Source organism: Nothobranchius furzeri, chromosome 14 (assembly GCF_043380555.1).
Source record: "Nothobranchius furzeri strain GRZ-AD chromosome 14, NfurGRZ-RIMD1, whole genome shotgun sequence".
In the NCBI taxonomy this organism is placed as follows: Eukaryota; Metazoa; Chordata; class Actinopteri; order Cyprinodontiformes; family Nothobranchiidae; genus Nothobranchius; species Nothobranchius furzeri.
In genome coordinates, this window is record NC_091754.1 from 32,752,849 (window position 1) to 32,777,484 (window position 24,636).

General features: G+C 42.5%; 1 protein-coding gene across 1 annotated transcript in view; it reads right to left on the bottom strand.

Annotated features, from left to right (window-relative positions):
- The window catches only part of arhgap20 (Rho GTPase activating protein 20), a 68,083-nt gene extending 47,066 nt beyond the window's left edge, over positions 1-21,017 (bottom strand). The window contains exon 1 of the mRNA XM_054746619.2: positions 20,608-21,017. Coding sequence (XP_054602594.1) covers positions 20,608-20,727 — 120 coding nt within the window. The 5' untranslated portion in view covers positions 20,728-21,017. The remainder of the gene's footprint in view (positions 1-20,607) is intronic.
- Between the last annotated feature and the right edge of the window lie 3,619 nt (positions 21,018-24,636).

Here is a 24,636-nt window from a genome sequence, read left to right on the forward strand (position 1 = left end):
CTTAAAATGCTATCTGGTTGTTCTTGTAGCCGCAAACCAAAATGTTTGCAGTTTTCCATTTAAATGGTTTATTTTGAGTACATACTCACTGAACAACAAAAGTGATGAACTCCAGCTACCAATGATAAAAAAGGGCCGTAGTTTCTTCACCTGCCGACCTTTAACAGAGGCGTGGCTAAATCAAATCAAAGATACTTTATTAATCCCAGAGGGAAATTAGAGTTTCAGTACACACAACTCAGAGATCAGACATACATGGGCAAGACACATGACAAGAATTGGTGACTGTGGTCATTCGCAACCCTGAGTCGCGCTACCTTAATAGAGATGAGAGGGTTACATGAGGATTGGTTCAGGTGGAGGGAAAAAAGGTACTTCAGAGTTACTCTCCATAGGGAGGGCAGCTTTGCTCTGCAAAAAACACCTCACACATATATGCAACAGACTTCAGACAACACAACATAGGTGTCCACTAGGTGGGGTAGTGGGTTGGGACTATCCCTACTTCAGTTCCTGCAGCCACGATAAAAGCAGTGCATGTCACCTCAGTGTGTATAGGGGGAACGGGTCTTCTTTACCTAGCGGATCTCTCTACTTAGGCAAAAGGGAACCTGCTTCTACGTGGACAGTATCTGGTGATCTGTTAGCATAGCTCAGAAGCTCAGGAGGTAGAGCGGGTTGTCCACTAATCGGAAGGTTGCGGGTTGACGCCAGAGCTCAGCAGCCTCGCCTCTGTCAGTGTGCCTCAGGGCAGCTGTGGCTCCATCGTAGCTTATCATCACCAGCGTGTGAATGGGTGGGTGACTGATTGTGTTGTGAAGCGCCTTGGGGGGTTGCAGAACCCTAAGAATGTGCCATACATATACAGGTCATTTATTTAAGAGTGTGTTTATTTTGGTGCCACACACACCTGCTGAGGAGTTTCAAACACACCTGTCTATAATAGCCTGAGAGGTATGAATCTTCAGACGTGTTTCTGACGCATCTGGGTCATCCAAAGGCAGACAGACAATCAGTCATTCAGTCCCCAAAACAGAAAATAAATCAGAGAAACAGACAATCTAAGCCTTACTGATGGTTTGTAACATCTGCTCCCTCGTTGCTCACACACACACACACACACACACACACACACACACACACACACACACACACACACACACACACACACACACACACACACACACACACACACACGCACACGCACACGCGCACGCGCACACGCGCGCACACACACACACACACACACACACACACACACACACACACACACACACCAGACCCCTCCTCCTCCTTTTAGACCTTTTAACCCCTCTAATCTGATTAGCGTTGTGTCCCTGCTGAATGATGACACACTTCAGTCTGCATGCTTGTTTCGTACTCTTCTATGATTTCATTTGATGCTTTTGCTTCAAACAAGTTTCAAGCTTCACAACACTGGAAAAATGCAAATGTTTCATTTCGACTTTATCATAAACATTTGTCTTTTAGTTTGTTCTTCAATTGAGACATTTATTAGTTTTAAATCACATTTTATTTTAAAAACACTTTGCATGAACGGCAGCAACCGTCAGACCAACTGCAGAGTTTTCACGCAGAACGTTCATTTTTAAAGATTTTTGACTTGTTTTTCTCCCCAGTCTTGCTCAGTGTTTTGTTTTTTGTGAGAAAATGTGCTCATTCTTCTCATAGTTTAGTTTAGATGCCAAACACGGAAGTTATGTAAAAGATGCAACAGAACAAGAAATTTCCTCCAGACCAGTGGTGTGTCCAGATCATTTAAAATGGGGTGGCCCAGGTGAGGCTCAATTTTGTGCATGGGTGACACCAATGGTTATGCTTTTTTTGCTTTACCCCCAAGCCTTTTGTGGACAATGAAAAGCCTATTTAAAGGTAAATTAGGGTGGTGGCACCTGGGGTGGCCAATCAGATTCCAAGGGTGGCATGTGCTACCCCAGGCCACTCCCCAGACATGCCCCTGCTCCAGAATGACTGAGCGCAGGTCGTCCTTCCTGAACGTGTGATGAGTGACGCTTGTCTAAACTGAGGTCCTCGTGGAGAATGAGCTGCAGGCTTTCAGTACTTTTGTAACCGTTGCATAGTTTGTGTTTAAAAGAGCAACAAGTATGACAAACAGGTCCATCCTTTCAGATTCTAAAATAAATAAATAAAACCTTAGATAAGTAAAAAGAAAGGCCAGCATTCCTTAAAGAAACGCACGTCGCAGATTGTTGCAGGTTTTGTTTTTACAATAGAAACAATTCAAATAATCTGATAAATTGAGGATTTTGGACCAGATTCTAACAGATTTTTCATGCTGACATTAAAACTGCTTCACAACTGTGTTTTACACAAACACAAACATGATCATGTCCATGTCTGCAATAACTGGAAACTGGGTTATGACTTTTTACCATCACTGACAGCAGCAAACACTCAGAGGGACGGTGCGATGTGACAACTGGAAGCGAGGATTTCTCTCGAGCAGGTTGACCTTTGCACAGAGGATTAGTTGGTCAGTTAGAGACAGTGTGCAGGAGCTTTCATTCCAGACTAGTGGCTGTTTTGTTAAACCTTTCAGTGATGGGTGGAATCAGGAAATAACCCTTTTACCAGATCTTTCTTGAGCTGACACTTTTTACAAATTAAAATCAGTCTAGTGTTATTGAAATAAATATTTAATACAATAACAGTCAAGCATTTATTTGTACTGTTGGATGAATGAATTGATGATTCCATTTTTAATATAATTTTTAAAAAAGTACATTTCTGGTTCATCATCAGCCGTCATCAATCAGTCTGCCCTCCAGCTAACAACAAGCCGAGGCAATAATGTCCTCAACCAAAGACAACGGTTTAATATTAACTCACATCCGATCCAGCAGCGAAGCCCTCTGAGGGGTTATAAACCACTGACCCCGTCAACCCTGCCAGTGACAGCTTAAAGAGCAAGTCACCCCAAATCAACATTTTTTCTGATAAACTCAATAAATGAGTATCTGATCATGCTGTAGACAAATGTAGTCAATAACTTGGCACTTTAGTGCATCTTAGGTAAAATTTAAATATTCTGCCTAAAGCTGTCAATGATGCACCATCGTCAGGTAAAAACTCAGCACTGCATTTGAATTTAAGTCTACCATCGCTATTGGCTAAAGGTTGGTTTATGCTTGACGTGTCCGCGAGGTCCGCACGGCGAAATTGCGTCATTTTAACAACCACGCCCCTCCAACGCGCCTCCGCACGGCCCAAAATTTCCGCAACGCGCACCTAGGAAATTTCTAACCAGGCGGACGGTCAGACGCGGAAAAACATGGCGACCCGGCAAGAAATAGTATGGCAGAGGTTCGTAAATACAGACATTTGTATGATTCAGCTCTCAAAGATCACTGTGATCAACATGTTGTTAATAATTCTTGGAGAGAAATAGCTCGCACTGTCGGAAAAGACGAGGACGCTGTTAAAAATGCTGGAATGACATGTTGTAAACAATAGTAATTTTTACTTCTACCATGGTGTAGTGTTGGATGCATACCGTATAGCTCCATGCTGCCCCCTACAGTTTGGGAGAATATTGGCTCACCGCAGAGACAAGCCGCAAGAACCATAAACACTGTGAGTTGTGAAGCGCGTTCCATCTGCGAGCCGCATCACCAAGCGGAAAGTGAATGCGTCAAGCATAAACCAAGCTTAAGAGGTACATGTTGTTAGCTGGTACATTATGATGTCACAATGTCGTGAGTGTGTGTATTTGTTAGCTGCTCCACCCTCTCGATCTGCTAGGCAACAGCATTTGTTGCATTTTTCAAACGGGAAGTGGGAGTTGAGTAAGAATCTGGTAGGGGGTGACTTGCTCTTTAACAATTGAATGGAATTGATATGAATTACAGAATATTGCTTCCTTTGTTGCCGTTGAGGTCCTTCAGTGAAAGAAAGAAAGAAAGAAAGAAAGAAAGAAAGAAAGAAAGAAAGAAAGAAAGAAAGAAAGAAAGAAAGAAAGAAAAAGAAAGAAAGAGAGAGAAAGAAAATCATCTTTTATATAGCGTCTCTCAAGATTAAAGTCACGAGGCGCATCACATGAACAAAAAATTCTTAACACAAAAAAAAATTCTTCAAAAATGATTAATAAATCTATAGTTAAAATTACCCCTCCGTGGAAAAGGAGGTTACGCAAATGGACGGATGGGTTAAAATTAGAATAAAAAAAATAAGAATTGTGATTAAAAATACAAGGAAAGGGAAAGAGAAAATGAATAGGAAAGAGGGAAATCCGCGGATCCCGAGAAAGGCGGAATTGGTTATTCTACCAATTGGTAGAATAATCAATTCCGCCAGTTATTGCAGACATGGACATGATCACGTCCGCGTGGTTAGAAATTTTCCTAGGTGCGCGTATGCTCTAATGGGAAACAGGCTTCAACACAAACGGTTGTTTTCCGATTGGTCCTAGCGCTCAACCAGTGTCAATTTAATATAGCGTAATATTGTTTTTGGATGGTAAAAAAGTGCAGGGGTCAAAACTTGACTTTGGAAAAAGTGTGTGTGTGTGGGGGGGGGACATGTCCCCCCCCCACCCCAAAATTACGTCCATGCTCACCTGCCAACCTGGACATCTCAGACTCTGGTGCTCACCTCCCAGCCATTACTTCTGACGCTCACTCAACTCACTCAGCCAGCCTTGACTTACCCTCCCCTCAAAGCCTTCTCAACAACCTGGAAACCGTAAGCTGAATCCCATAACTCTTTAAGCTGCCGATCTGCAATTACTCACTCCTGTCTCTGCTTTATAACTCCACCGGAACCACCCGAACTCTTTTTGTAAAGCTCTGATGCATTTTTCTTGTCTTAATCAAATGACTAAAATGAACAACCCCTGTAAAAATAACAATAAAAATGAAAAACTAAACATTGATGCTCTAATATAATCTGCTGTTCTCCCATTAGAAAAAATAAAAACAGCGTCTCTGTGAAACATAACTGAGGTCATTCTCCTTTAGCAATGCTTTGGTGGTGTTTGAAAGGTTTTTACTTAAAACCACCCTGATCATTACTGGTTTGTCTTATTCTGTCAGCCCAATAACACCAACCAAAAGCACAGCAGGAGAAGTTGCCCTCTCCGTCTCTGCAGGGGTTGCCAGACAGGCAGCCATGACAGAAACCAGCTCATCAGCCAGGGACTTCAGGAGGAAAAGAGGAGTGTGTTTACAAACACTTCCTCTGCTTCATCCTGCTGTCAGCTGGTGTGCACGTGTCGGAAGGTTTTTGTTTTGTGGACGCTGTTTGTGGGCATATCGCCAGCCAGCGCTCACATTCAACGGCAGCGTGTGTGAGCTGCGATCTGTACCAGCCGGCTCTTATCAGCATCACAGGGGTTAAAGGTCAGGAGGTCAACACCCACATTCCACTAGAGGTCAGGATCTGTGAACTCATTATGAAAATCTAATGAAAATGTAGAATGCAAGCAAACACATTAGAAATGACATGGAAATCAACTAGAAGTAAATCATTTTGTGAATTTCACCTGAGTACAGTAAGAATAAAGTTCACCATGTTCAATAAATCATCACTCTTCCTTTTTGATCAGAAAAAAATTGCAAACAACTAATCAGCTGAAACCCGTTCACACCGAGGAGATGAAGGAGTTGTTTGAGCACTGGCGGAGGAAAGCTGATTGGATGGCAAAGCTCAGCTTCCCTGTGGCTTCGCTTGCTGGCAGGATGGGTCTGGATTTTATTAAAAGGCAGGGATACGCGTGTGTGTGATAGAGAGTGTGCATCTGGATGAGAGTTTTTATTGCTGCTTGGCAGCAAAGTTCCAGAAATAAACCAGAATTGTAAGGCTTAATTTGCTTCTCCATTTTCAAGCCACATTTAGCCAACATCAGTTGAGGAAAACACACACTTTGAGCCATAATATGCAATCTCAACCTTACACTCACGATCAGTGGCAAAAATGTGTCACACACAGATCTTTTTCTCGTTCTACTTTCAGGGAAAGCCTGTTGACATTTTTATTCTGGCCATCTGCTGAGCAACTAAAGTCTCTCTTTTCCATTGAGTCATGCGCCTTGTCAAAACAAAGTTTGAGTGAAACGTGCAGCCTCGGTCTGGAGCCAAACCTAGATAGGACTTTTGGCTCGATGCCCTGAAATACAAGAATCCTGCTGTGTCAACATCTGGGAGCATGTTTGAAAGTGTAGGATGTTTTACTGTATGTCCAGCAAACATCTGCTTCTCACTGATAGGCTCCACGCACTCTGAGGTAATGTTAGTGTTTGAAACAGCAGATTTCTTTGAACTTTTTGTATTTTCAGTGCAACGTTTCTCAATATTTTTAAGCCTTGAACAAATCTATATAGTGACGGATTAAAAATGTCATTTTCTTTGGTGCAGTGACAATGCAAATCTTTATTCTGGTCCAGAACACTAAAAGTTAGAAGTAAAATCTATTTGAAGAGGTTTGCTTGTTTCCAGTGTTACAAAATGTTTCCGTCGTTCCCTTGCACTGAACAAAGCCTCTCAGCATCGGTATCACTTGCTTTGAATTACTATGACGTATTACTGAAAGGCATGGGCGTAAATTTGGAGGGGCATGTGGGCAATTTGTCCAAAGTCAATTTTTGTCCCCTGCTGTACATATTTTGTGCCCCCCCCCCCCCCCCCCCCCCCCAACCCCGCATTTCTAAAGTCAAAACTACGTCCATGCTGAAAGGTCCAGTCAGGATATTGCAGGGGGGGGGGGGGGGGGGGGTCTTTGCTGCTAAAAATATACATTTAAACTTCTTCTCTCCAGCAAACTAAATGTTATAACTAACGTCTGAAACCATCAGAGTGATTGCGAACCAAAGAAAAAATCTTTTCTGGCAAAGGGTCATTAGAAAAACAAAGGCACACACATGCACACACACACACACACACACACACACACACATAGAGGCAAGCATAAGCATCCAGAGAAGTCATTAAAGCCTTTGTTGCCATAGCAAAGCTCCATCAACCTTGGATGAGAAACAGAGGGGTATCCCATAATGAGCCCTGAGCTAAAATTAGCTCTGAGCAGGTTGTCGTTCTTTTCTGTTTCCATCATGTCTGCCTTTCAACTTTCTGACTTGGTTTCTCTGTCTTATTTTTCTCACCAAACAGTCTTTTACTATCTCTCTGCCTCAACAAGTAAAGAGCCGCCGCATCTCGTTTTACCTAGTGAGCATGTCAACAACTTCAGAGTGTGGGAAACTCATGTTGAACTCTGAGTGAAGTCATTGTAAACTCAGGGTAAACCCATGGTCCACTCATGATAAACTCAGGGTAAAGTCATGGTAAACCCAAAGTAAATTGATGGTAAACTCATGGTAATATTATGGTCAACTGATAGTACACTCATATAAACTCATGGTAAACTCAGCGGACACTCCTGGTAAACCCATGGTAAACTCAAGGTAAGGTCATTGTAAACTGATGATAATATTATGGTAATATTATGATTAACTCGTTGTAATATCATGGTAAACCCATGGTCAACGTGCGGTAAAATGGTAAAGTGATGGTAAACTCAGGGAAAACTCCTGGTAACATCATGGAATACTCATGGTAAACTCATGGCAATATCATTGTAAACTCAGGTTAACCCTGCAAACAGTCAACGTCACATGGACGTGCAGATCATGTCTAAAGTTATTGTCTTTGGCAGCAAGAGGGATAGAATTGATATTATTGCTCAGCTACACTCCAGAGGAATAAAGACAAAGACCCAGGTTAGAAATCAAGGTGTTATTGACTCCGACCTGAACTTCTCTGCACAAATTAAGGCTATAACTAAATCAGTGTTTTATCACCTTCATCAAATATCAAGAGTCAGAGGTCTCATGTCCAGACCAGACTTGTAGAACATCATTCATGCTTTTATTTCTAGTCAGCCGGACTACCGCAATGGTCTCCTAACTGGTCTTTCCAAAAAGCTGCAGCGTGTTCATAATGCTGCTGCTAGAGTCTTAACAAGAACTAAGAGAACGGAGCACATCACTCCTGTTCTTAGATCTCTACACTAGTTACCAGTAAACTACATAATAGATTTGAAAGAGCTCCTACAAGTTTATAAATCACTGGCATGGGGCTGCAAAACAGTAAACATCATCAGGCTGACCATCAGCCTGATGATGTTTGCAGCCGCAAACGAAACGTTGCAGGTAATTAAACCTTTTCTGTGTTTTAAAAAGAACTGAAAGATGACCCATGGTAAACTCATGGTAATGATATAAACCCACAGCATGCTAATGGTAAAATCATGATGAACTGATGGTAAAGTCATGGTAATATGGTACACCCAGGGTAAACTCATGGTAATATCAAGGTAAACTGATGGTAATATTACTGTCACGTTGAGAGCAAGGAGGTGGTTAGGACCCAAGATGCAGATTACCCCAGATGACACGAGGCACGAGTGTTTCAAAAATAAATCCTTTATTTAGGATGATGAACTAAAAATCCAAAGGGTCAGGAAGCCAAAAACAAAAATCCTGAATCAGGAGAACAAAAGCTCACATAAAGCACAAAACCTGGAGACTAGAACTAAAGCTGACTTAGAGCACAAAACCTGGGGACAAGACACAAAGCTCACACAGAGCACCAAAACAACACTGACAACAACAATGGACCGACAAGACAGGGCTTATATACACTGGGGCATGATGGGAGGCAGATGGGCTGCAGGTGTGTGGAGAGAGAACCGGGTGAAAGCAATTAACTAATCAGGGAGGAAACTAAGATGACCTAAGAGTAAAATTAATAAAACTAAAGACAAGATGAGCAGCAAAATAAACTAGTATTATATGGGGAAGGGAAACTACAAAAACCTGTGGAAAAAACATACTAAAGAGACTAATAAATTGAGAAGCTGAACCTATAAAAAACTGCAGAGGGGTTACTGGGGGAGATTGAAGGAACATAGGACCTGGGAGGGAATATCTGGAGGGCTGAAGACCAAGGGACACATGAGGAACACAAAGAGACGCATAAGGGCGATTTTTAGGGGGGAATGGAGCTCACAAGGAGACACATGAGAGAGACGCAGACACAGATCATGACAATTACGGTAAACTCATGGTAATATCATGGTCAATCCATGGTAAACTCATGATAATATCATGGTAAACTGATGATAATTTCACTGTACTATCATGGTCAACTCATGGTAATATTATGGTAAAGTCATGGTAATATCATGGTAAACCCATGGTTAACGTGTGGTAAATACGTGGTAAAATGATGGTAAACTCAGGGAAATCTCATGGTCACATCATGGACTACGTTTACATGCAGCCAATATCCGGGTTATGATCGGGTTAAGGTCGTATTTGGGTTTCTGAGTTGATCAGAATAACCCGTTTACAAGCATAAATAGAAAGAGTTACCTCTAACTTGCATAACCCGATTTAAATGCAGACGCTGGGGTAGCGTCAGGACGTATGGACTACGTCAAGACGCAATATGCATCATATTTCGCTGTCTCTGTACTTTCGGCCGTCAACAAAAGACATAATGTTCATACTTTTCACCAGACCGATGAAGACAGGTTTCCTCGTCACTCCAAAAGTGTGGTGCTGTGCCGCGACTCGCCATGTTGCTCCCAACTTGTTTACTTCCGGTGTTCTGGCGCATACAAGACGTCTCGCTACTCAAAAGACCAAGATTCCTTGCGAACAGAGCATGCTCAGAACACACGCTTTGATGGGGATGTCCCGATATGCATTTACACGACCAAACATTCGGGTTAGAAAAGGGTTACCCCAGGTGTAGTAACCGGGTTTTAAAAAACCCGGTTATGAGCATATCCGGGTTTTTGGCGGTGTTTACATGGCCGTGCGGAACCGGGTTATTGTAAATATTCTGGTTTTAAAAGGGTTACTGGCTGCATGTAAACGCACTCATGGTATACTCATGGTAGTATCATGGTGTAACGTCCAGGAATGGTCAGTTTTCACCTACAGATTGACCGACATGCCACCGGTCATCTACATACACGAACCTACCTCTGTGCATCTCTTAATCTTCCAAACTGCAGGAAAAGATTCGACACTACGTGTTTACACTCAGATTGTCAACATCATGTTCCCTTCTCAAGGTTTTTTTCTGCCAAGCCTGTCTGCTTATCTAGGCTGTCCTGCACAGAATAAAGGACTGAACCGTTATAATAGTATGGTTGAAAGAACAACAATGGTTGAATAATAATAATAATAATAATAATAATAATAATAATAATAATGTTTTGATTAATTTGTGCTTAAATTAATAAGGTTGATTAATCTGTGCTTGAATTACTGAAGTTGAAATGAATGTTATTATTACATTGAAAGATTTATATATGACGATCAGTAATGTTTGATATGACAAGGTAATCATGATCTACACTCACACACACGTGCATATCTTCCTGACACATGGTTAAGTTAAACGTCATGACACATATGAATTTGTTATCCACAAATCAGAGCTCTTTTATCTGAAGGAGGAGTGTTCTGAGGTTTGTTTGGTAAAACCTTTAATAAAACTAAGGTCACTTCCTGAGTGATTCAGTTCTAGAGAAAGCTACAGACCGGCCATCCAGAGCAAAACCTCTTTAACCCAGAGCATCTTTTGACAAGCTGTCAAAACCCTGCAACACGCTGAAGCTGACACAGCGAACGGTTCCTGCAGAACAAAGGTGATACAGTTCAGACTCCCTAAGAGTCCTTCTAGACGCAAACTAGTTCCAACCTGTTGTGCCTGGTGACATCTCTGGACTGGAGAGTCGGTGCTGCGGTTAATCTACTGAACCTTGGTGCCCAGCGGTCATCCGACCTTCCTGACCTCCGGATCCACGAAGAAGTTCTCCAAAAAGGGTGAGGTAGACAGCATGAATTGCGTCTGATGTGGTTTGATAAGAATCAACTTCATAGTTTAATGCAAACCAAATTCTTTTTCGCACCTAGAACTCAGTTCTTTTAGATACAAGGTTCTGATAAACACACACCATTCAATCACCACACATCACATACCATCCACTTAGATTCATCCATCACAGTAGCATTAACTTGTCATGTTTTTCATTGTTTAGAAAATAAATTTCTCGCTTTTTATAAACCTGACTTTGTCTGAATTGATATGAAGTGTGTGTGATCCCTGAAAAAGCAAATAATCCTAGAATCTTCTGATTAAACATCCAAAGACCAATCAGAGTGATACTCTATATTTATATAGAATATCACATCTTATTGGTCGTAAGTAAAGGTAATATATTAAGCTTAAAAGCAACAATATTTAACCTTACAATGGTAAACTGATGATAAAATCATGGTACTATCATGGTAAACCCATGGTAAATGTGTGGTAAAAACATGGTTAAGTCATGGTGAACTCAGGGAAAACTCATTGCAATATCACTGTAAACTCTGAGTAAACTTGTAGTAAATTCAGGGTAAACTCATGGTAAACCCATCTTAAACTCATGGTAAACTCATAGTGATATAATTGGAAACGTAAACATGGTGAATTCAGGGTAAATGCAGGGTAAACTCATGGTCATTTCATTATAAACTCAGGGTAAACTGATGGTAAACTCAGCATGAACTCAGGGTAAACTCAGTCTGACAGTCTGAACGCACAGATCCGATTTTTTAAATGTGATCCATGTCACTTGAATATGTAGTACTAATTCCGACACATATCTGATGTTTCTGAAAACGACTGCAGTCTGAACAGTCATGTTGCATTAAATCAGACTCCTACGTCACTGAGTCAGCGGAGGTGAGCGTCGTGTGTGGATGTTCCTGAGGAGGAACGCTGTCAGAAGGGTTCAGGAGTCTGTCTGTATATCCTGTTTAAGGTTTAGGAATTAAAAATACAAGAAATAATGTGAACGGGACTGGGAGGTTCTGCTGGAGAGAAGCGCTTCACCGGTCTCCGTGAAGGGGGGGTCTCCATGAATGAATTAATACTGGAACATTTTCTGTAAATAATAATACCGGGAGACAGTGGGAGCAAGAAGTAAAATTGTTTACAGTTTTTAAAACAGTTTCTGGCCCAAAACGGAAGAATTAACAAGTGTGAAAGTTTTGACTGACAGTTTGTCCACAGGATCAGGATTACATCACAACTTCGCCGCTGGTTTCAGCTCCACTAACCCCAAAATTCCACTATCTCCGCTCCGCCCCTGCTTTCCGCTGCCGCTCGCTTCCAAACTCAAATTATACTACCGTAAATCCTCTAATACAGGCCTGGGCCTGTATTTGACTCAAGCTCATCAAGCTCCAGGCCTTTATTGGAAGAAGGACCAGAATTAGAGGCAGGCCTCTATTTCTATTTGAGCAAAATGAACCAATGGTTCGCTGGAGTTTTTGACAATTAAAATTGCGCCCACATTTTCAAAGTTAAACACATTTCTTTTAACAACGGTAGTTTCTGCTTCAGCCATCTCCCCCCTCCCCCTGCGCAGCGGCCGCAAACTCACTGATGCGCCTGCAGCCTCTCAGAGTTCCTGCTGCTCTAAACATTAAAATAATAATTTCATTTTCTGTTCCTCACTTCTGATTACCTTCAATGGTGTCTGTTTGTTGCAACCACCAGGTACAAAAACTAACTTGTTTTTATTTGACTATTTTTCTGTCCTGCCTGTTTATTATCTTCCTGCATCTCCTCTCAATCCTGAAGAAAAACTGCTACCTGGGTTCATATATATTCACCTTATGAGTTACCTTTGAACTGCAGTTCTAAAACATCTACCGACCGCAAAAACAGTGGGGTGCTCGCTGCTTGGCGGCCGCATCAGTGACCGGTGCGTCACCGGAGGACAAGGTGATGGGCCCTCTCCACAGCAGCGAAACGCATCAGGCACAAATAAAAGAATAAAAGACAGAAAACATAAAAGGAAATGAGCCGACATGAACGATCGTGTGTTAAATTTGTTTTTGAGGTGGCGACACCTGATTTGATAATGTTACTGTGGCCGTGCTCAGGACGCAGATGTCTGGAGCGCATCAACTATCAGAGCTTTGCATGCACATGCTGTTTAAGGTTAGGATGGGGTGAGGGGAAGGTTAAATTGCAAGAGGGTAAAGGTCACAATTTGGTTAAATGTCCGTTTTATGGTGGGTGTCAATACCGACGCTCTGGCACAGCGCGTTGCCTCCAGACTCGCAGGAGCTTGTCACCTGCTGACAGCAGGCTGCTGTCTTTTCTGTGGACTGCATCTTGCCGGTCATTATCAAGTGACCGCGTCTAGTCGATGACAGGCATAAAAGTCACTATAGTGAAGTCGACAAGTGACTAGTTCATACAACCCCTACTGCTCCCCAGTGTTCTGCAGCATAATCAGCGCGTTCTCTTTGAACTTGATATCAAATTTTCGCCTCCTCTTCGTCTCCGCACGGTTAAAGTTACCCTCGCGGTCTATCACTGGCAAATCAAAATTGAGACGGATAACCCCCCCCCCCCCGTGGTACTTGCTTGTTACCACATTCCACCCGGCCACAATAAAATACCGGCCATTATTCACCTCCGCCGACTCCGACACCGGCCGTTAATTGAATACAGGCCAATATTAGAGGATTTACGGTATACCTGCTCTACAACGGCTCCGCCCCGGTGCTGAGACCTGAGGTGCGCAAACAGGCATGCACGGGATTTTCGAGATCTTGCGATACAGTCCGAGCAATGAACACGGAAGTTAGATCCAAACACCCGTTGTGTGGGAGAAGCATCGAAATGAACTGTTTAATCTGCCCATCATTTGTGTTGAGATATCAGCAGTGTTTGGATCAACAAAGGGTGACTACTTTGATAGTAGAAACTGTATTTATGGCTCATTTTTGTGCAATCAAAGTTCAACCGCCATTGATAGTTGTTAAAAGTTGTTAAACCTGTGCATATGAAACAAAAAAAATGCTTTTTGTTTATCGATTCATTGTGAAATAACGGAAGTTGTGCTTGCTCCCTTTCCTGTTGGGCGGTTGTGATTTCTGTCCATTGACTGCGGAGGTGCTCCGGCGTCCGGCAAAAATAGAATCGATCCTATTTTTGCCGGATGGCGGAATGGCGGGTGGCATACTGCGCCGCACGGCCGCAGTAGTGGAACAGATCTGATTGACTACAACGGGACAGTTTTTGCTGCGGAGTTCGTGCCGGAGCGGAGCGGAGATAGTGGAATTTTGGGGTGAGTGTGAGTGACTTCTTGTTTTTTGCACATACGGGTTGCTTTGGGGCCGTGGAGTGTTCACACTGGAGAGAGTTTGATGTTGCATTTCAGTCACAGTATGAACAGCCACACAAAAAAATCAGATTTACTCAAAAAATCAGAACTGAGCATCAAGGCCTGCAGTGTGAAAGCCTCTGCGGTGATATCTTTACCCATCAGTTATACATCCCATTGTCACTTATAAATCATGCATTTCACCAGCAAACAGTAAAGTGTGTCACTTCATATGCATCTGGGAGCAAAAAGCTAAATTGAAAGTGATGTATATGTTTAGAAAATGGAAGTGGAGCTGTCTGAAAAAGCAGCAGCAAAAAACTTTGGTCTTTGGACTAGCCATTAGCTCATAGAATAAGTTAAACTCTGAAAAGACTGGATGTCTGATCATTACCCCTGAGTGCATGGTTCCCCTGATTACTTGCCATTTATCTCCCGCCATCGAAAGAAAATAATCCACCTTCCATCCATCCATTTTCTGAACCCGCTTGTCCACGCAGGGTCGCAGGGGGGTGGGGGGTGCTGGTGCCTATCTCCAGCGGTCAACGGGCAATCAGGTGGGGTACACCCTGGACAGGTTGCCAGTCCATCCCAGGGCAACACAGAGACACACAGGACAAACAATCATGCACACTCACACTCACACCTAAGGAAAATTTGGACAGACCAATTAACCTAACAGTCATGTTTTTGGACTGTGGGAGGAAACGGAGTACCCGGAGAGAACCCACGCATGCACAGGGAGAACATGCAAACTCCATGCAGAAAGATCCCAGGCCGGGAAACGAACCCAGGACCTTCTAGCTGCAAGGCAACAGCTCTAACCACTGCGCAGCCCAGTCCACCTTCCATCTTCTCTAATTTAGCATATTTATCAGAGAAACACATCTGCAGCAGAGAAGTGGTGGTAGGACAGCAGTCGTGCTTGACAGTGTTGCTATGACAACAAAGTAAGACACACACACACACACCATTTTCAGGTTTTTCATTCGTCTCATCCAAGAAATTGTTACAGAAACTTATTGTGGGACACGGTCATAAAAGATCTGGTGCAGCCAGCCAGCCAGCCTCTCCAGGAGCTGTGTTTCTCTTCTGTAACCCACAGCAGAAGATGTTTATCAGTAAACATAACAGAGTTATGTCTAGAGACGCAATGCAATCTCAGTTTCACGTCATTGTATTTTAAAATGAAGCTAAGTGTTGATAATGTTTAAAATGACCTGAAATAGTTTAAAAGGACACAGACCCTGAATTGAGACACAGCGACTGACACTAGTCAGTGACTCGATTAAATTTGCTGGGTTCCTTATATAGGAATAAACTTATATATGTATAGTATGACTTTTTACTGATTGGCTTAATGAACTGAACTGTACTGGAATGTTTACTTTATGCCTTAAGACGACTCTTGTCGTGATTTAGCGATATTTAAATACACTGAATTGAATTGAATTGAATTCAAGCGTCAGCAGGGGGAGCCACTTCTCAAATTGAAGTTGTAAAAAGTTTTTAGAGGGGCAGCCGATACCTTTTCACGTGTCATCAAGTCAAAAAATGATCCGCTCATTTGCTTTTATCCCCTCCCTAGACTCCCTCCCAACACCTTTTTGTCCCTCCATCCTGCTCCTCACTCTCCTCCTCCTCCTCTTGCTCCAGCTTGGGAATGCAGAATCACTGGGACATAATCCTCGCTCTTACAGCCAGCATAATACCTTCAGCCGCCACCCCGATGTCTTAGACTTCACAACCTGCCGTGTCACGAAAACTGTCTGAAGCCAAACAGAGGTAATGTAACCTGACATTGAATCCTCCTCTCGCAACGTTCTAAAGATGACACATAAGGAGGCTTCACCCCGGCCACCCAGGACACAGGAATACCCGAAGAAATTCCAGTCAGGAAACGGATAACATCTTGAATGTTATCCGTTGTTTTAACAGTTCTCGAAGAAGAGTGTTAAACAGACGGCTTTGTGTTTGATCACCACAAAGCAAAAAGGCTTTCAATGCCTGTAAGAAAATTCTGAAAGGAGGTCTAAGTCTAAACAAGACACCTGCAGTTTTCCAGGTTCTTCAAGCAAATAGAAACAGGACGTGGCCATATATGTCGATGGATGTGGTATGTATTTAGTAATTGTAAAGGCAAATTAGGTCCCAAAATATAAAATTCTAAGACCTTTAAAGGTAAGTCTCAAGCTTTACCATAATAAAGCACCATGCCAGATCTGGTCAGCTACGACCGGTCCTAGAGGCAGTTCCTTGTCAGGTCTTCAAGAGCAGAATGGGAGTCAGCTGGAGGGCATGCCTGCCTGATGTGACTCATATTTATTATTGTTTGCATTTGTAGGGTCAAATTTTGACACTTGAATGTTTTTCCTCCTCAAGTTTCAAGTCTTCAAGAAGTCAGATCCTCAGCAGGTTCAGCCTCACAGCCTTCAAGTACTGAGCTTGAGGAGGAGTTCATTCTCTGTCCTCCCTTTGGGGCTTTCAGCCCTCACCTCGAGATGAGACGCAGCTCACACACACACACACACACACACACGCACGCACACACACACACACACACACACACACACACACACACACACACACACACACACACACGCATGCACGCACGCACGCACACACACACACACACACACACACACACACATGCACGCACACACATGCACGCACACACGCACACACACACACACACACACACACACACGGTGGAATCCAGCTGCCAGCGTTGGTATACTAAAGATCTTTTTAAAAGTCTTTTCATACTGTTGATGCTGCAAATAAAAGTTGAAAGGCTTCCTCACCTTTATACCTGCTACCTCTCCCTGCTTTTCTTTAAGATTTGACGTTTTTAAAGAACGTGACTCAGTCTCTAGTCTTTCAATTTGTTCAGTCTCTAGAGGATCCTGGAGGATTCTCCTTCAAACACACGCACACAGAAGGTAAAGTTCCCAATCCCTGGAGAATTTCACACACCTTCGCTTCAGTCTTTGTCCTGACTGACATGATTCATTTTGTGGCTTTTTTCATTCAACGGATAACTGCTAAATGCCCCACCTCAAGCTTTCACCTAAACCCAAACTCAGCTGAAGTTTGGCTTCAGATCTTTAAAAAACAGACATCAGAAAAGCTAATTCATCTTCAAAGATCAAAGAGAATGTATGAACACACACGTTGCTTACATGCATTTAACCGGCAGCCACGTGAGAATTATTGCATACTTTCATGTAGCACGGCTGCTAACCCGCCCTGACCTCTCTCACACTCACTCACAAGGCTGAATGTGTGGACACAATCTATACATTCCTCAGCGCTTATACCGAGGCTTGGTACAGCTGGATTTGCAGTGACGGGCTGCAGTAATGATACACCTGAAGCAGCCAGGAGATAACTTTAATGATACGCTCCGTGTGTTTGTGTGTGCACATGGTGATGGCTGTATAGCAGATACAGAAGAAGACTTGTGGTATCTGCAGGCTGTGTTGGACACAAACACATCGTCATGTCCCCCACGGACCTCTGAGTCTCAGATCTTCACAGCCCTTCCCCTCCAGCCGTTCTGACATGTTTAAAGCCTGGCAGAAGCTTCAAACAAACCATAGATGTGTGCATCTGTGTCACCGGCAGAGGCTTGAAAAGTTCAGGATCTCACTGAGCTGCAACTGTCTGCAACTAGCTGAGTTACATTTCAACACATGAATCACGCGGCTTTATGCCCAATGCTTAAGTGACACGCTTTAGGCCTGATCGGGGTCAGTAGACTATATGACATAACTGCAAAAAAACTGAATTTGTGCAAATGAGCCTTAGTCACAAATTATCCTAATGAAATAAGTCTCCGTCATGCAGTTTGCCCTAATTTTATTTGCACCGTGGGGCACACTCCTGCTGAAGTCCAATCACTTCTTTAGTTTCATGGTTAAACTTTAATTTCTGCACCTTGTGTTTTTTTATTAATGGATATGGCTAAACCTAGACTCCCTTTCATTGGCATACAGGTGGAACTCAAACAAAGAGAATATGATGGAAAAGTCTATTTATGTCAGTAATCCATCTTAGACTGAGAGACCACCTAAGGGCTCAAGAAGCCTTTGCAGGATTCATTAGCTGATTAGTGACACTTTGAGTCTAAAATATTGACCCTTTTCATAATATTTTCATAGTCTGAGATTCTGAATGTGGGGTTTTCATCAGCTGTAAGCCATAATCATCACAATTATAACAAATAAAGGCTGAAATATCTGGATTTGCATGGAATGTCCCACAGTGTGTAGCATTAACAGTACGAAGGACCCTCAGCTACTATTCAGTATAGTAGTACTTGTAGTAGTAGTGGAAGTAGTAGTGGTGGTGGTAGTAGTAGTAGAAGTAGTAGTAGTAGTGGTAGTAGTAGTAGTAGTGGTAGTAGTAGTGGTAGTAGTAGTAGCGGTAGTAGTAGTAGTAGTAGTAGTAGTGGTAGTAGTAGTAGTAGTTGTTGTTGTAGTTGTAGTTGTAGTAGTAGTAGTAGTAGTAGTTGAAGTAGTAGTTGTTGTTGTTGTTGTTGTTGTTGTGGTAGTTGTAGTAGTAGTGGTGGTAGTAGTAGTTGTAGTAGTAGTAGTAGTAGTAGTAGTAGTAGTGGTGGTAGTAGTAGTTGTAGTAGTGGTGGTAGTAGTAGTAGTAGTAGTAGTAGTAGTAGTAGTGGTAGTAGTAGTAGTAGTAGTAGTAGTAGTAGTAGTAGTAGTAGTAGTAGTAGTAGTAGTAGTAGTAGTAGTACACAGAGATTTAACTCAGTTTCTTCTAATTAGTCAGACTTATGGCCAGTTTTGTTTTCTTGTGTTGATTAGTTGTGGCAGCCATCTTGAATCAAGTTGACTCTAAAAGATGATCAGTTGATGATGGATTACTTTGTGAAGTATCAATAAACTCTGGTGGATCCATGCAAGTCAATAAACACATGTGGACAAGGACCAAATATTACCTCCTCCTGCCTTTTTTCCTCCACAAAAGGATGAAACCCATGGGCGCCAGACGCAATCAGACCATCAGAATTCAGAAGATGTTCCTAATCAGGTAATGATCATTACTGAGTTCACAGACTCACACGTTTCTGTTTGGCTCGGTTTACACGAAAAGGTAATCACGCCAATTTTGACACAATTCTCCCCACTTTTGAGTGTTTGTGAGATTAGAAAAGATGGAAGGTGGATTGGGCTGCGCAGTGGTGCAGTGGTTAGAGCTGTTGCCTTGCAGCAAGAAGGTCCTGGGTTCGCTTCCCGGCCTGGGATCTTTCTGCATGGAGTTTGCATGTTCTAGAAGAAGCGTCCAACGTGTTTTTACGCTTTCTCCGAGACATGTCACGTCGCTAAGTTGTTAGCGCCGCGCGCTAACACGTCAATAGTGCAGCGTAGCCTGCTGAAGGTTTTAAGGGTTCAGATGAAAACACCCGACCTCTCAGTCTGCTCACACATCGATCTTAAGTTGTCGCTGTTGCGCTCACGCCGTAATACAGTATTAGATGTGGTTAAAGTCAGACATGAAAAAATAAATACATTTTACATGAACGGGGGGGGGGGGGGGGGGGGTATATCTCCAGCGGTCAACGGGCATCAGGTGGGGTACACCCTGGGCAGGTTGCCAGTCCATCCCAGGGCAACACAGAGACACACAGGACAAACAATCATGCACACTCACACTCACACCTAAGGACAATTTGGACAGACCAATTAACCTAACAGTCATGTTTTTGGACTGTGGGAGGAAGCGGAGTACCCGGAGAGAACCCACACATGCACAGGGAGAACATGCAAACTCCATGCAGAAAGATCCCAGGCCGGGAAACGAACCCAGGACCTTCTTGCTACAAAGCAACAGCTCTAACCACTGCACAGCCCGCCAAATGTTCATGCATTTATTTATTTTTTATTCCATTCAATATAAAAACAAATCAAACATACAAACAATAAGAAATGCATAACAAAAAATCAAATTTGAATGAAAAGGACCAGAATGAAGAAAAACATCTTATAATTTCTGCCCCCTTTTCCAGAAGAAATAATCAGTTTATATACAATTACCATTTGTCAGACACACATACGGATTCACTTTAAACTTTTTCCTGTTCTAAATTCCAGTTCGATCATGATCGTTGATTTCATTTACATTTTCATAATTATTTAGTACACTCAAATTGGTACATTTTTTGAATATATTAAATGACAGAGTATTATTTAAAATCTTTCTTAGCAGAACCAAAGCAGCCTCTGTTAAGCAGATTCACCAGAAACACCCCATAATAACCTGAACACTGCAGTTCTGTTCCACTCAGCATGCAACAAGTGTGGAATAATTGAACCCAGTCTGACATACTTCTCAGTATTATAATCTCCATTCAAAGAACAAAATGTGACTTACTTTGAGGCTGTGGAACTCCACACAGCTCCCAGCTCTGCTCCTGGAGCTGTTCACACGCTCGTCCTCCATCCCCACTAACGTCTCCAGGTCCGACAATCTCCGTCCTCTTGTAGTCATCATGGGTCCCCGTCTGAGGCAGACAGACTCACATCTGCTCTGATATTCCTGCTGTTGCCTCCTCCTTTGTGATTACGGTGTCACCTTTTGATTTATGTCCTTCCTTTTTGAGTTTCAGGCTCACAAATGTCTTCTTCCACACTTGTGTCGATGTAGCTTCGTTAAAAAAACATGCATAAGTGCTTCATTCACAAGAGATTCATTGTGTTCTGATTTGCCGCTGCTGTCTGGCTGGTGGGGTGTTTGGTCCTGTCCAGTTGGTCATCCCCATCCCTCCCACTCTTCTTTCATTCTATGCCCAGACAAGTCTGTCTGGTTCTGTTGGCCAGTCAGGTGGAAGAGGCAAACAGTGGGGAGGGGCTGAGAGGAGAAGTAGGAGGAGGGCGTGATGGAGATATGGATGGATAACTCACTGCATCAGTGAGAGAATGTTAGTAGGTACACGTTGTGCTGGAAAAGGTCCAGTCCTTTTGTTTTCACTTGATCCAGACTGAGAGGAGCAGGAAGTCTGTGTGTGTGTGTGTGTGTGTGTGTGTGTGTGTGTGTGTGTGTGTGTGTGTGTGTGTGTGTGTGTGTGTGCGTGTGTGCGTGCGTGTGTGTGTGTGTGTGTGTGTGTGTGTGTGTGTGTGTGTGTGTGTGTGTGTGTGTCTAAAACTCGCTGGTGGATACTGTGTTGCTTGTGTTGTTCGTCTCCTTCCTGATGCCCCCCGGTATTACTATTCAGATCCACCATGCTGGAATGAGATCAGGCTTCATTGTGCACAACTATGTACACACACACACACACACGCAGTGTGCATGTTTACAAACACCCACTGTATTCACTCACTGAATTTCCTTCAGGCTCTCGAATGAATCAGTGATTAAACATTTAGGAAACTTTGTGTGCAGCTGATCATGGTTACTGTTGTGACCATATTTTACAAAATGCCAAAAGTACTTTTACAAGTTTTAATAGTTAATCCAACTCGTATTGTATTCACAATAAGGGTCCCTTTCTTAACGTTACTTAGTGCATTTTTAAGCATTAATAAACAGAAGGTCCCTTTATTAATGTTCTCGTTAACTTAGTTTTTTTCTATTGCTAAAACGTTTCTTTCAAAACTGCACACACAAAACACCTAACACGACACACAAATTCCTAAACCGTGGCTTCCCTTTGCAACAAAACCCTGCCATCACATATCGTAACATGTTCCAAAATGGAACAGTGTTCTCATTTGGTAAACACAGCCACATTTTCACATGACACACACATACCATTCATTGCTTAAACACAAGTAGCCTTAGGGTGAACACTACCAAGCATGGAAAGAACACTGAAGAGCAAAACTGAAAACACCACTGTCTAAATGGAACACAATGAATTACACACTGAATGTATGACAGTGCCCACTTTTCTCTGAGCCAAACATTAGACATCACACAACTTTTGAGACAAAACGTTTTATTTTTAAAGTTAAATGAGGTAGCAGACAGGCGAGGGTCGTGGTGGCAGGCAGAGTTCAAGGCAGGGGTCAGGAGTGAAAACGAGGTCTGGAGGCTGAGATCAGGCAAGGTACAAGGCTGGAAGATTTACTAGCAAAGAGCGTTCAATGATCTGGCACCAGTTGGGGAGCAGGCTGGGAGTTAAATAGCAGAGGAAGCAGGTGTGTGGGATGAGCTGATTACAGGAACAGGTGAGATGAATGAAGTTGATTGTGGTTGCCAGGGAAACAGAGCTTGGCTGGAGCTTGATGAGGGGACCAGGTGTGCTGCATGAAGGCTGAAGGCTTGATGAGGAGGCAGAGGAGGGTGAAAGATTGGGAGTCATGACATAAAGTAATACATTAGTTAATGATCAACAAATAAGAAACATAAAATTTCTACAACATCTCTCCTGTTTATCTGAGTAGGATAACCGAACAAAAAAAACAAAAAAAAGAACAAATGAGTGAAATAATAAAACAAATTATTATTGTAAAGTGTTACCATTTAATTAAATTCGATTCAATTCCTTTTATTTATGTAGAATATTCTCAATGCACTTTACAAAGCAAACATTCTAACTGAACCTACTTATCAGTGCATTCGGTTCAGTTCTTTATGCAGATCAGTTAAAAGTTTCCTGTGAAACCCAGTCGACTGCACTGAGTCACGAACTTGTTGTGTCTAATCAAGCATGTAGCGACAGTGGAGAGGAAAAGAACCTGGCTCAGCTGGAAAGACCCTCCACCGTGATCTACTGGGGGTTTGAGAAGACACACAAAAATCAGATGAACTAGTAGTAGCACATTCTAGGTTTAGGAAAGTAAAAAGTTAACATCAGGAGAGTGAGAATATTCAGCGGTTGGCAGCTCAGCAGGATACCAGACCCATGTAACTTCTCTGGAGAGGAATACTTACAGAGAGCATGAAGTTCACAGCTGAAATAATAACAGGAAATAATGCAGTTGGAGAGTAGTGGTAGAAGAGAGTAGCAGAGTTCCTTTCCCCCGCTCATCCACAGAAAACCGGAACAAGACACTGTAGCTGACGGCAAATATCACAGCTCCCACAAAGTATCCCTGTCCCACTTTACCAGCCCGCCCACTCTCCATTAATCTGCTTCACAAACTTTACCTGCGAAAGAGCCAAAGAGCTGACTCACAGAATTTTGACCTGCAAGCCTGTAAAATAAACTTTTATTTGTTTTCACTGTTTCCTTATCTCTGGATTTCAGCATTTTTAGTTCACCTTTAAACACAAACGTGATAGGAACCATGCAGTTGACAGTTGCACGTTACCATGTTGCTTTCAGAAAGCAATGCACCTACAGCATGACCCAAATTACCAGGGACATGTTTAATATCAGATGTTATTTCTTTTTGCAAGTGGGGGTCCTCCACATCTGTGCTCTGTGGCTGAACTAAGAATTACGCCATTACCTTATCTGTCATCATCTTGGTTTGGCCGTTGTTACTGAGATTTTAGTGCAGGGAGACCACAAAGTAAAGCAGCCCAGATATACACGCCTGACACCAGATCCAACTTTTCTAGAGGCTGAGGATTAGAGAACTCAGTCCTGGACAGTTTAACGATGCTGGTCACATGTGAGGGATGAAAACAAAGCATAGATCCAACTGTAACAGTTGTAAAACCCAGAACAGGGGAAGGTTTGGGTTTATCAGACTTTCAGCCAGAAATCAGAAAGTTGTTTCAATAACAGGAGGCGTGATGGCAATCTGGCTAAATTCATAAAGGTAAAAAATATACGTACATCTTCCTCCTGCAAGAGATGTAGATGTTAGTTTAGCAGTAAACAGTCAATCATATCTGACGATGATGCTGATGCTGCTGCTGATGATGATGATGGTGGTGGTGGTGGTGATGATGATGATGATGATGATGATGATGATGATGATGATGATGATGATGATGATGGGGTTATTAGGAGCGAACAATTCGTAAGCTTTAACTTACTTTTGGATTCTTCAATAAATTCTGTAAATATGGGAATATTTACTGATTTATTAATTAATTAAGATATTCTTAGATATACGGGGCACCATTCCCCTTCAACCGGGGAAAAATTGAATCCAAAACTCTTATCAGTCTTTCTTGAAGTTCGTAGAATCCTCGGAGCAGAGACTTCTCTTCGACACAACAAAGCTACTGGACACAAAAATCTGAATTTTATAACATTTAATTAAACAATTTGTTAAATGGATAAACAGTGAAATAAATGAATGATAACCATGTGATATAATAAGATGGATGTGTTTGCGTGTGATGGAGGATGTATGATGGGGTCCCCCGTTCTCACAAAGGAGTGGTGTGTGTGCGTGTGTATGGATTCAAAATGGAGTCTTGAATACAAGATGGCTGACCCCTTTGTCTGGCTAAAGTGTGGGTGGCAACTTGCACTTTAACTTCCAAAGCACTTAGAATCAG